Source organism: Diadema antillarum, unplaced genomic scaffold (genome assembly GCF_040938485.1).
Source record: "Diadema antillarum isolate AM-2024a unplaced genomic scaffold, OU_Dant_1.0 seq00000849_RagTag, whole genome shotgun sequence".
Classification (NCBI taxonomy): domain Eukaryota; kingdom Metazoa; phylum Echinodermata; class Echinoidea; order Diadematoida; family Diadematidae; genus Diadema; species Diadema antillarum.
This window is the reverse complement of record NW_027271722.1, coordinates 77,184-90,231: the sequence shown is the minus strand read 5'-3', so window position 1 is coordinate 90,231 and position 13,048 is coordinate 77,184. Positions and strand designations below refer to the sequence as shown.

The 13,048-nt window shown below is 39.5% G+C and overlaps 1 protein-coding gene across 1 annotated transcript; it reads right to left on the bottom strand.

The window, feature by feature from the left end:
- Positions 1 to 2,138: 2,138 nt before the first annotated feature.
- On the bottom strand, positions 2,139 to 6,609 carry LOC139740362 (oncoprotein-induced transcript 3 protein-like). Its single transcript, XM_071650955.1, has 5 exons — positions 6,460 to 6,609; positions 5,568 to 5,968; positions 5,052 to 5,151; positions 3,198 to 3,378; positions 2,139 to 2,290 (listed from the first exon to the last, which is right to left on the bottom strand). The coding sequence occupies exons 1-5, from the start codon at positions 6,607 to 6,609 to the stop codon at positions 2,139 to 2,141; spliced, it is 984 nt and encodes a 327-aa protein (XP_071507056.1).
- Positions 6,610 to 13,048: the final 6,439 nt, after the last annotated feature.

Sequence of the window (13,048 nt, the reverse complement as noted above, 5' to 3'; positions counted from 1 at the left end):
TGCAATATCAGTATTCAAGCCTTTAACTGGCGTGTTTGCAAACTGACATTTGTCATTACACTCATTATCATAATTATATCAAAGATAAATTGTATAGTAATCATGTGCAATATTCTTGGAATTCAGTAAGATGATGCAATTATTGTTATTATTGACGCAGGTGCTAAATTTGTTTTTTGTCGATGCTTCTTGGTAAGTTTGCTATAGTCTATCGTAGGTTGAAGGGGTGACATGGAATGAGAAAGTTATGTTTTGATTATGATGTTAATTGCGTGGGTTTACATCAATGTCATGCTTTTATAGGATCGTTTCTTCCAATATGATTTTCTATATATATGATTGTACATATATTTATCTTTTTTGTACTATTTCGTGCTCTTTTTTGCCATTATACTGTATATATTATGTCTGTAAAAATCCCGCACTGAATTTCCTGTAATGCTTGAGTTGGACAATTGAATTTAATTTAATTTAATTTAATTGAAATGAAATGAATTGAATTGAATCGAATTGAACTGAACTGAAATAAATTGAATTAAATTGAATAAATCAAATTCAATCCTGATCCTGGTACATTGTCAGGAATAATGTTATAGTATTATATGGATTATATACATTTACAAAAGAAATACTCAAGCACAGACATACATATCAGGCGCACGCAGAATAATGAACCATTTTTGCTGAGCGAGTATAGTAGTATTGTGTCTATCTCAGTTTGCCATTCCTTCGTTTATTCATAGCTCATATTATTACAAAAATCACCTCAGTTGCAATTTTTATGTTTTTCTACTTGTGACATATATACATAAAATATCTACCTACAGTAAGACATGCTACCTCCCTTTTTTAATGATTTCTCTTATCCACAAAAATCAGTAATAAAGAATTGCTAGGTACAAATTCTTAGTTCCAAGAACCGCGCTTGTGGTTCTTGATAGGGCAATCATTGTACAATGTACAATATGCAAATTGCAAATGCATGTGAAAACACATGTAAACATGAACAACGCGATAAACGACATTATCAATTGATACCGAGAATCCGTTATAAAGTCAATTTTCCTTAACAAAAAAAAATCATCGTATTTTTGCAAGACCTATACAAATTTTGGTCTAGACATATTGACATCAGTTTACATTGGTGGACGATAAAGATGACTGTCAAGTGATTCCTATTGCCTTTAGCGATGACAACAGAAGCCACTTACATTCCAGATTACAAATTTAGAAAATGTTTTACCTCATACTTGAAATTCACCGCTCAGTGATATTGTTTTATACAACTATGATGGAAATTATTAAAAAAAGAGAGAAATGTCTTCTACAACAAACGTGACGAAACATACCCTTCCCTGAATGATTAACAATAACAAACAGCATATCACACACGATCTACGGGAGGAGAGAATGAGAGAGAGAGTGAGTGTGTGTGTGTGTGTGTGTGTTTGAGTGTGTGTGTGTGTGTGTGACTGTGTGTGTGTGACTGTGTGTGTGTGTGTGTGTGTGTGTGTGTGAACTGGAACTATCATGAGAGAGGGCAAGAGAGGGAAGGGAGTGAGATGGCAAGAGCAAAGTGTGACATAAAAGGTATAGACGAACCCATATGCATTCATGTCTCTGACACTCGGCACCCTCTTCTGCCCAGTTTCCAAACAGGGGCGGATCCAGGGAGGACCGCAACCGGCGCACGCCCCCCTTTATTGTTGGTTGAAACAAAAGAAATAAAAAGAAAAAATGGGGGAGGGGTGCGTGCCCCCCCCCCCCCTTTATTTTTGTAAACGCGCCCCCTCTTTACGAAATTCCTGGATCCGCCCCTGCCAAAGATGTCGATTGAAAGATGAGGAGCGGCGGAGGGAGGTGGAATGGACAAAGTTCGAAAATACAAGCGAAAGCTATACTCCACAATGCCACCTATATCATTTCATAATTTTATTAGACTTAATGTATATTATTCGTTTTCAAACCATTTCTTGAAAATGACTGGGGATTGATATGTTAATTTTTTTGCAGTATGAACAAAATGTTGGTTTCCAACAGTTTTTATTTTTTGTTGAACTTATTTAGGATGAGCAAAATCAGACTTCAGAGGAGATGTCCAGTGTCCTTTCATTGTAAGCTGATCAGAGCTAATCACCCTACGCTTCTTCCGTCTTTAGAGGGCGGTACCCCACAGGTCCTTGACGACGTGCTCTCCATTTCCTGACAGACACCATGGCAACCATAGCGACAAAGAATCCAGCTGTTCCAACTAGCATCATGTTGACTGGCTGAGACAGCCAAGAAGAATCTGAAGGTGCACATAGACGATAGAATACTCTTAATGACGCTGCATCTCATAAGTGGGTTACGAATAATATTTCCTCCAGCCTGCAGCTGGATGCCCTAACGAAAAAGGAAAGAGGGGGACACAAGGCTTTAACCATAACTTTACAAAGAGTATGATCATAACTTACTGGAACTGATTGTCCGATTTTCATCAATCCAGTTGATGTCTTCTAGACTAATATTTCTGCATTCATTGAATCCAAGTATAAGTTTTTGGCAGGTTTCCTTCTAAGCTGCGGTGGCCCTCGCTGCAGTAAAGAAACATCACTTCTATGAAGCATTATCTTAAAATATCGGTTACATGCTAGAGGATTTATCTGTCCATGTAGCCATGATTTAATTTGAGAAAAGGACCTTATATCTTGACAAGCAGGCGATGCAAAATAACATACATTCTCTACCTTGCAGGCAACATGGCACATGGATGTTGCCGGGAGAGTGAAATATTAGATATAAAGATACATTGATTTGTTGTACTGTATTGTATTTTAACCTCTCGTCTGACAACGAGATTATGTGTTTGGCAGCGTTTGCTTGTTTGTTTTTCTACCAGCCACAAAATATAACTCGAATTGCATAAATCGGATTTGGATGGAATTTTTAGGACATGTTCGTCATGTTACAACAGAATAATAACAATGATGATAATGATAATGATAATGATAATGATATAATAACAATAAAACCCCACAATTCTTTGGTCGTGATCTTGATCACGATCCGCATCCAGAATACATGATGAGTGAACAGTTTTTTTTAAAAGGCAGGGCACTTGTGACCCTATGGATTTACAGCAGGTTGATTCTTCTAGTGCTTTTGTTTTTGCCCCTTTATCTTTTGTTTTATACTGCATAGACAATGGAGCCTACCACTGTCACGTGATTCCAGGTCCTGCTGATTTGATAGTGGTCCGTTGGAGATGGTATGAGGCTTGGAACTCGTCCCTCTAGATCCAGAGGCACTGCGACGTGACCGATGGACACATCCTTGTGCACACCGCGAGTTGGGATCGGTGTTGTCACACACCAGAATATCGCAGTGCAGATAAACCTGTAGACGTTATCATTGACAAAAATGTGCATAATCTCTTGTTTTAACATTTAAAATGAGTCTTTCCTGTCTTATGTATAGTTGTTCTCACATTTCAAATTAAATGGGTGTCGTAGATTTAACCCTAACTAGGCCGGGGGGGGGGGGGGGGGGGGGGCCTCCGAGCCCCCCCCCCCCTCGACGTTCCGCGCGATGTATCACAATCGAAAAAAGCTATCGCCGCGACGTTTCATGGCTTTTTTCTTTCGAGTCTCCCGCATCTTTTGACACCAAATTTGCGACGCCCGGGCGCGTGGTTCCGAAGTTACGCATAATATGCACATGCATGTCAGACCAAAAATTGCTCAAAAACGTGAATTCGTGCACAATTTCAATGCAAACCGTGCTTTCAGGCAAATTTCATAAAAACATGATTATTTTGGTGTTTTATTGATTAAAATCAATGAATAACATATTTTCTTGTTCGGAGCGATGTCGCGGACAAATTTCATCGAAAAAACAATGAAATACATAAGAAATTAAAAAAACAATAAAATACTTAAGAATTTTTTCTGATGTCACAATTTTTTATATTACATTTGCTAAGGACACTAAAAAGAATATTTACACAAAAAATGTGCATGTTTTGAGCTTTATTTTGTGATTTATACCAAAAAGTCTGATTTCATGCATCATTATGCATAAATTAGCATAATTTGATGATAATTGATTGAAAAATTATAATTTCTTGAAAAATTAACTTCAAGGTACTTTAGATTACATCATAGGCAACGTGTGTGCCAATTTTCGTCGTGATCGCGCGGTCGACGGCCGAGATCTTGAGGGGGGCCTGGGAGCCCCCCCGGCTCTATCAACTACCTAAATAGCCCGGCCTAGTTAGGGTTAATTGGTTGAAAAAGAGTATTGTATGCCACAGCAGGAAATGTTTCTGATGAACTTTCTACATAAGGACAGCAGTGACCTACGAACAACCTGACGTGGCCAAAACAGAACTTTTCAATGATACTGATACATGTATGTTTCTACGGACCCGACTGAGCGATCTATACATCATTTTCCTGTTTGCTACGACATTCTGGTGTTTGAATTACAATATTTTTCACCATTAAATCAAATCAGCTGTTGTGACTCTTGCTGGAATTTTCACGGAGTAACTGTCATTTTTGTATGCTTACGTGCTTACGGTGTTATTGGTGTGTTTCTTAGGATTCGATGATGGCATAAATTTATTGACTCGAAAGAAGTTACTTCTGCCTGTCGCCGAACGATTACCAAAGTATATAAGGAGGTCTTAACTAAGGGTTAGAAATACAGTGGTTGGAATGTGATTTACACAAATTAAACAGAGACGAAGCTCTGAACAATGAAATGGGTATTAGTTATGTTTTTCATGATATAAATGGAGGGGTTGTGGACACATTTCGTCAAGTTGATACAGTAGGCCTAGTTATTGTGTATCCCATTGTGATAAGTGATAATGATATGATGCCTGATAATACCAAATAACATGCTGGTATCAATAAAGCTATCTTGTCTAATGTAGCAAACTTCACAGATAAAACGATGGCTCATCAAAAATTCGGTTTTCAGGAAAGGATTTGGGTTAGGTTAGGTGTTTTTGGCACCTTCGACACCAGGTTGTAACAAATGGTCATGCATAGTAGTCAGCTTACCTCTGGGTACTCGCCGATGAAGGCAAAAGCTTCAATGGAGAAACCCTTGAATAGTGTCCCCATTGAGTCGTAGAAGTCCACTGTCGAGTCTTCGGCACAGCTATTGACATACACATACAGACGAACAAATAAGGAAACACAGATAATCATATACACGGGAAGGCGAAATTTCAGAATTTCAGAGTTTCTAGCAATCCCATTTGCGTTATTCAAACTCATCATTTTTTTAAACTTGTGTCTTAAATCATGCGATTTATTGCTCATTGTGTCAGTATCCCACATGATTACTATCATGTGCCTATAGCAGGGGCGGATCCAGGAATTCCGTAAAGGGGAGGCGCCTTCACAAAATAAAGGGGGCGCTTGCCTCCCCCACTTTTTTTCGTTTTATTTCTTTTGTTTTAATAAAAAAAAAGAGGGGGAGCGCGCCCGGTACGCTCACCACTGGACCCCGCACTGCTAAAGTCACGTTTAACATTAGCGTAAATCGGACGAAACATTTGAGTTTCTACATACCCATCCTTGATGAAGGTGTATGCAGTTGGGTTCATCGGGTAGACATCCGGTGTCGCCCAGCAGCGGTCTGTCATAAGAGTGAGGTCCGTCACCGCTGTCAGATTAACTGCAAAATAGAGCTTCTCTCCCAACAAAACAAGTGCCTCCAGGTTTGAGGGGGGTGCGCTGAAGGAGTCATCAGAAAAGCGACTGAGACTCAAAGAAAAGTTGCCGTAGCCAACCTCTGTAAACTTGACAACGCCGAGCTTTGGTTTGAAGGAACTCCCCAACAGACTTCGACGGTTCAACTCACATGTCACAGGGATCTTCAGGCGGAAGTCTCGAGTGATCAAAGATCCATTCTCTCCAGTTGGCTTGAAGTAGGTCACCACGTTGGAGTACTTGATAACGGCATCAGTTTGCTGCAGAAATTCAAACCAATGAAATGCAAACAAAATAATTTTCTAAATACATTTTGGGGTACGCCGAAGTAAAAAAGTAAAGTATAGCTTTGTCTTAGCAAGAATCTGACTGTTGACACGGCTTTACTTCATAGCTATGTTATTTTCCTTAAAGATATATTCCACTAGGACCAGTTATTGATTTTATTTTTCGGCAGATCTGCATTCAATTAGGTTAATGTTCTCGAACCTGAGATTAAAGATCATAACTTCTAAACTGTTCCACGCGCTCAACATCTTGAAGTACCCCCCCCCCTTCTCACCTACCTTAATACATATAGGACGTAATAGCACACACAATTATGATTCTATTGACACTTCAATAGACTTCTTGTCATAAGGACTTGTAAAGGCATCTGATTCTGACATGGTTTAATTGTCTCAATCCAGCAAAGATGTGTACGTGAAAATCATTCCTTCATACTAAATGAGGTGATTTCTTTTTTCCTGACCTCAGACTGTGTGTCGCAATCGTTGTACCTAGTGGTTACAGCAACATATTGGCTGCCGTAGTCGTAGCCAGTACAGCTCTGGTCTTCGAAGTGGACGTCGCTTGCGACACCGTGATTTTCAAGGAGAGATTTGTCGAGGAACACCGTCATTGAAGTGCTGTCACATGAGACACTAGCTCCTGAATCACAGATCAAATAGAATATGAAACATCGAAAGATCGTACCTCGGTTGCGCATACAAAGTTATATAAAAGAATCCCGTAGTGGGAGCTATACTGACCATCACGTAGCAACCACCCCCCCCCCCCCCCCCCATCCCTACCTACCGCGTCATGCTGTCACTGAGGTGCAGCGAATACTGGCAAACTGGTATATCCTCTCCTCTGACTTTTGTGCATTACTTTGTCTTGCAATTATAATCATTTCAATTGAAAAAGAGTACAACAAATTAGCACATGATATGTTCCTGCAAAGACCATAATTTCTAACCTCAAAAGTGCGAATCTTGCCTGCAAAGAAACCACTTAAACAATATTCGATCTCTGTATGTGATCTATTACGGATTTATTATGTCTCTATGTAATGTAGTAAGTAGCTACAGACTCTAGTATGGTTCTTTCCCCCTCAGGCCTGCAATGACTTTTGGCTGACTATCCGTCAGAAGAAGACAAGCGTCTTGAGACAGGGTGTAGTATAGCGCCGGTATCCATGCAGCTCTGTCGATGACTGCGAGTTGGAATCTGTAAACCAGTCCACATTATCCCCAGCAGATTGGGTCCACCGTCTGCAGCAGCCTCTTCCGGGCTGGACGCAGAGTCCAACAAGCATGACAAGAGAAACGGAAAGGCTGCAATGCGGCACCCGCTCATCTTAGCACAGGAATGTTGGAGAACATCAAAGTCTCTATCCAGATGATAACGACAGTCTTCAATGTCTGTGTCCCATAGGACACCAGGAGTGAGACATGCACAACTTCGTGCAAACAAGAACGAGAGAGATTGAACAGCACCTTCCACTGAGGTTCATCCGCCGTACATTGGGCATATTTTATGGAAAGACAACGAGTCGAAGATCGAAGTTCTTTCTCGTGTCGGTATAATTATATACAAAGCATGTTCACCCTCCTCAGGCAATGCAGGTTTCGCTGGCTAGCCACGTCCAACGTATGGAAACCTGATGGCCGAATCCCCGCAAAAACATCTTCTATGGACATGAAACTGACAAGATGAGACACTGCCCGACCACTGCTGGGCTCCAGAGATGAGGTCAAGAGGGACTTGAAGGCTCTGAGATGAATACAGAGCACCATGGGAGGAACACGGCTCTGATCACTCGAGCTGACGAAGTGCCTGGTTGTGCAGCTGAGCTGAAGACAGGCCAGGAAAGAATGCAGCGGAAGAGAAGCGGACCCACAGAAACAATCCACAACTGCGACTTGTGTGACAGAGAATGCCTGTTCAGCCAAGGAGAGCTCTGTTCTGAACCTTTCTAGTATGATAAAAAACACTTGACCAACTTCTTTCAGAAATAAAGCAGAGACCATAAAAGCGTTACCCTATAAACATACTACGTCAGCATACTATAAAAAAGAAAAGACATTTTCTGGAATTACCTTCGTATTTTCTTTATGATTATCTTTGTCCTGCAGTGACATTTACCTAGCCTTCTCAACCAGCGATGGTGGCGCCAAAATTGTGAAAATACATAATTTTTAAACTGATTGTCAAATTTTCTTAACTTCCGTGATGTGTTATACTATATTGTTGTATACTATAGTCCACATGTACATATATATGGGTGTCATTCCCCTATAAGAGATGTAAGTAAAATATACTTTTCTTACCATCTCCATTCGGAGCTGCAGTTGTACCTGAAATGACAAAGAGCATTATACAAAGACATTTATGTTCAATAGAATGCTCCAAACAAACACGGATTAGTGCCTAGGAGAGACAATTATGCACGAGTGAAACCCGAAGACCATTACAGTTTCAAATACATGTAATTCAGTGTGTGCAGTATGAAGAACCAAACAGATATAATAGGTGAACTCGCCTAGTACCTCCCTGGAAGAGCCTGCTCTGTGCACTATACATTACTTTCTATACTAAGGAAAACGATCTTTATCGTTTGTTGAGTATAGTAGACCTAGCGATAAAAAAAAAAACTAATGAAAACGTAGTTTTAGAATTAAACCTATTACATTTTGTATATTTTGAGATACTTTTAATGTATTTGATCAGCCTGGACCAGTAAAGATGAATGATGAAAATTTTGCATACATACACTCCTCCATATGGATTTAAAGAATTGCTTTGTAAACTCGTCGAATTCTTTCTTTAACCGTTCTTGTGCAAAAGATATTTCAAAATTCTTAATGCGTTTAAAGCAGTGCGAAAACGTTCTTTCAACTTCCAGAAAGTAAAGTCTTGAGAGAGAAACGGGCTCCTTGTTACGGCTAACTCGCTCTGTCTTTTCATTTTTATGTACGAAAGAAAACAACTTTATAACCGCGAGGCAGAGTACTCAATCATTCCTCTTAACCATTTTAACCATAGCAGCGAGTGAGCAGGGCCGGCGGAGCGTTTATAAAAGTGTGGGGGGGCACTTCCGGGTTTCATGAGCTAACAAGCAAAAAAAAAAGAAGGCATTCAGCGCAACTTCTGGTGCCACTTCCGGGTTTCTTAAGCTGACAAGCAAAACAAAAAAAAAAGGTCTTCACCTCATCTTTCTCCTTCCACTTCCGGGTTTCTTCAGCTGACAAGCAAAGAAAAAAAAAAGGTCTCCAGCGCAAAAACATAACCTTACCGCGCTCACACTTCAAGGTCTCTATCTACTAGTATTTCTTTCTAGTGCCACTTACGCACTTCCAGGGTAAAAAAAAAATGGGGGGGGGAGGGGTCCAAAGTGGTGACACCTTATGTATTTCTTTGTATGGTGCAAAAAAAGTGGGGGCCGAGCCTTCCCCGCCCCCCCCCCCCCCCCCCCGGTTCCGCCGGCCATGGTGAGATGCGTGTGAGTTATCATGACCATCTTAAAAACTATGGATTCCGGTTATCAGAACTTGAATAATAAACGGCTTTTACTGCGCTCGCGGAGTGCAGAGTGCAGAGACCTATCCTATAGGTCCTTTGCAATACGGTAACTTTGAAGACGTCAGTTGCCTTTTCTTATGGGGCTCGGGACAGCTGCCACTCGAAGCTACAGCTTTCTCTACAAATGAGTATTGCCAACACTCCAACGAAGACGACAAAAAAAGGGGGGGTTGATTGTCAATAGTGTGAATAAATGGAAGCCGTAAAGTCTTACCTAGGGGGGTTTGCCAGTCTCTGGTTGTTTCTGAACAAAGCAGAGGAGAAAAATACAGCGGAGCTATAAAAAGTTGTAAATTTTCAGCAAAGACAAGGAGCCCGTCCCATCTACAAACATTTTTCAACATACTAAAGGTAATAATCTGGAAAATGTCCATCTGGAAAATGTCCAACATAATGAAATTGCAAGAACTTCTGAAATTGGCAAAATAACGAAAACGTGTGGACATGTATCAATCAAAAAAGAGCCCGGTCTAAAGCATTAGTTTATAGAAGGACAATTCCTTCATCCGGAAAGAAAGTTTGGCATGATCAAACAGCATTTGAAATGTGCCAAGTTGGGTAGGGTAGGGTTGGTCTGGAAGACTATACCCAGATCCCTCCCCCCCCCCCCCCTCCTCCTTGATCCCCCCAAAACACACACTACCACCACTATCGCGTACTGGTGAAAGATTATATCATAGCACACACAACTCTAGAATTTTGTTTTCATTACGGTGTAGATGAAGATAATTGAATGCGTTGATTGAGTGTGATTGAAATGAACAGTGATAGTTATGATAGACTATGCGTAATGTTGATTTTAAGATAACAGGGATGCACTTGAGATTGAATTAGACTTGTTTTAGACAATGCCTTTTGGTTAATTTACAAATACTGTTCAGAAATGAAACAAAAAAAATTGTCGTGAAGATAATTTGCAATATTTTTTTGAAAGGGAAATTTGTAAAAGAACTGAGGAAGATTTGAATAGCATAAGAAGCAATATCAATTTATCAAAAGCGACTGATGATATTCTGTAAATGGTTTGTGTGTTTTTTTTTTCTGTAAAGAAATGTTTTCACGGAATTTCCTTTTTCTACTTATTGTAATGTGATATAGAATGTTGAATCATGGAGACAAAAGATAACATGGTGGGGTAAAAAAAAACAATCAAATAACCTATGCCGTCAACCCTGGAAGGCATACCAACAAAAGAGTTGAAGGGATGGAATAATTTCGTTCGAGACCTGGCTTCAGGTTTCTAAATTTTATTGATGAGATAATGAGAAGCCTTCCATGAAAATGAAAGAGCATGTAATTCCAAAATAAATTCATATTTTATTCGATTGAAGATGGTTTTGAAATGTCCGAGATATCCTAAAAAAGGCGATCCGAATAAAAGGCGTGACACACCTTTTATTGAATGATCGCTTCGTTTACTTTGTTTTGGGATATCTCAGCCATTTCAAAACCGATTTTCATCAAATAAAGTTTTATTTCCTATTAGAATGGTATGGTCTGTAACATTTCATAAGTGGTTTTTTAGTAGCTGGCAAAAGTTAAAAGCTCAATCCTTATCTTTACCAATACTATACCATCCCTTTAATCCTCGAGAAGAAACCTTCTGATATATGACAAAAAAAAAGAGGATCTGTCATTCTGATAAAAGAAAACATCTATCAATTAGTGTTATCAGATACAATACATACATTCTAATGAATTAATTGGTAGGCCTAATAACTTCGATTGAACTTATTTTTTTCTCGGCAATTTTAGTGGAATTGGGCTCGTAGGACAATATACTTTTACAAATAAAAGTCAATTTTAATGGTATTTCTTGGAACTTTGAAAGAAGAGTGTGCGAAAATGGTAAATGCAAACCCCCCGAAAAAAAGAGAAAGAAAATTGATAGTTATCAATGGTCATGTTCCAAATGATGTACAGAGATGACATACAGAACAAATTGAATGAAGATTACACAGGTGAAATAGCATAACGAATTATTCTTACCAAATTGAGCAACGTCGAAATCATCGCCTGAAAAACAGAAGATAGAAATGCGACTTTTGTTAAATGCACATCTCATTACCATAGTGATGCAAAGTGATGCATACCGTAACTTCCTCCTTTCTAATGACAAGCATCCAAAGCATTTTCTTTTTGTCCGACAGGTCCCAGATGATAACTGGTACACTATTAACTTCATGAAGATGGCTATTCGAATTAATCATTAAAAAACAGACAGTTCCGTCAATCAGACTTTCTTCTTGAATACAAAGACTCAAATTGTTTGGCGTGAGAAATGAAACTCCCGAGAAATCGGACAATACAGTGGGTCAACGCTTTCATCATTTCTGCAGACTTTTATGATGAAATTTGGCGTGCATGTTTAGCCCCAGGTCAATTACTGTATATACTTAAAGCTTGATTTTACGAACACTTTCATCTCTGATAATCAAAAAAAAAAAAAAATCGCGATAAAACCTTAACTTTCCGTCGGGAAGGAACGGGACCATTGACTATACCCCCCCCCCTACACACACACACACACGCACACACACACAGACATACACACACACACACACACACACACACACACACACACACACAACACACACACACACACACACACACACATATGCGTGCACACACACAAGAACTACAGAATAATCTGGCATGAAATGCCTAAGCTCATATCAAACTGCATCTTTGATTCTCTATCATCCATGGTGCAGTGGCCAATTCCGAAGTTATTTGCATCTTGTTTCAAGTAACCAGACTAAAATAGCAATAATATCAACAAGAAAAATAACGATAATGATGATGATAACAGTACTTAGTGATGATGATAATAACAAAAATGTGATAGTATAGTACTCGGGTTAGATTCTTGAACAGTGCTAGCACTGTTCTTCCAAAGACACTGAAAGAGCCCTGCAATTATTACCGACGGACATGTTGAAAGAGCCACTCTTGGCGCATAGTGACAGACAACCATGAATTCATTTACGCATTACTAGATGTAGACTGATCCTGACGGGAACAGCAGAAGTTATGCTGAATATATTGCAAAAATCTACCAAAGAAAACTATTCGTTGCAACAACCAAAAAAAAAAATGATGCGAGCGGACTCCTTCGTGGGCAATCTACAATGGTATAACCTTTCTTCGCTCTGGAGTGATATGAACTTACCGTTGACGCCATGACTGTTGAAGCTCGACACAAGAAGAACACAAACGAACACAAACATCTGCGCCATTATCAGAGTTATGCTGCATGGGCCTATCGACTCTGAAATATGTTGGTAGCTCTCTGACAAGGCATACTTTGCTGATACTTTTATATCGGCCTTTCGTCGGATTTCTAGAATATATTCTCATTGAAAGCAAGTAACATGTTTCTCAAAAAGTAGGATGTCTGCGCATGCCCCGTAGGAAGACCAATCGCGTCATTTTTGTGACGTAATTGAACATCACTTATCTTATCATTGTTTCTTTAAAGTGCGGAATTGTTT

Coding starts and splice junctions, on each gene's coding strand:
- LOC139740362 (XM_071650955.1), bottom strand. CDS start 6,609: ATGACGGTGTTCCTCGACAAATCTCTCCTTGAAAATCACGGTGTCGCA. Junction 5,152..5,567: donor TACACCTTCATCAAGGATGG/GTATGTAGAAAC, acceptor GTATGTCAATAG/CTGTGCCGAAGACTCGACAG. Junction 2,291..3,197: donor CCTGGAATCACGTGACAGTG/GTAGGCTCCATT, acceptor GTGCACCTTCAG/ATTCTTCTTGGCTGTCTCAG.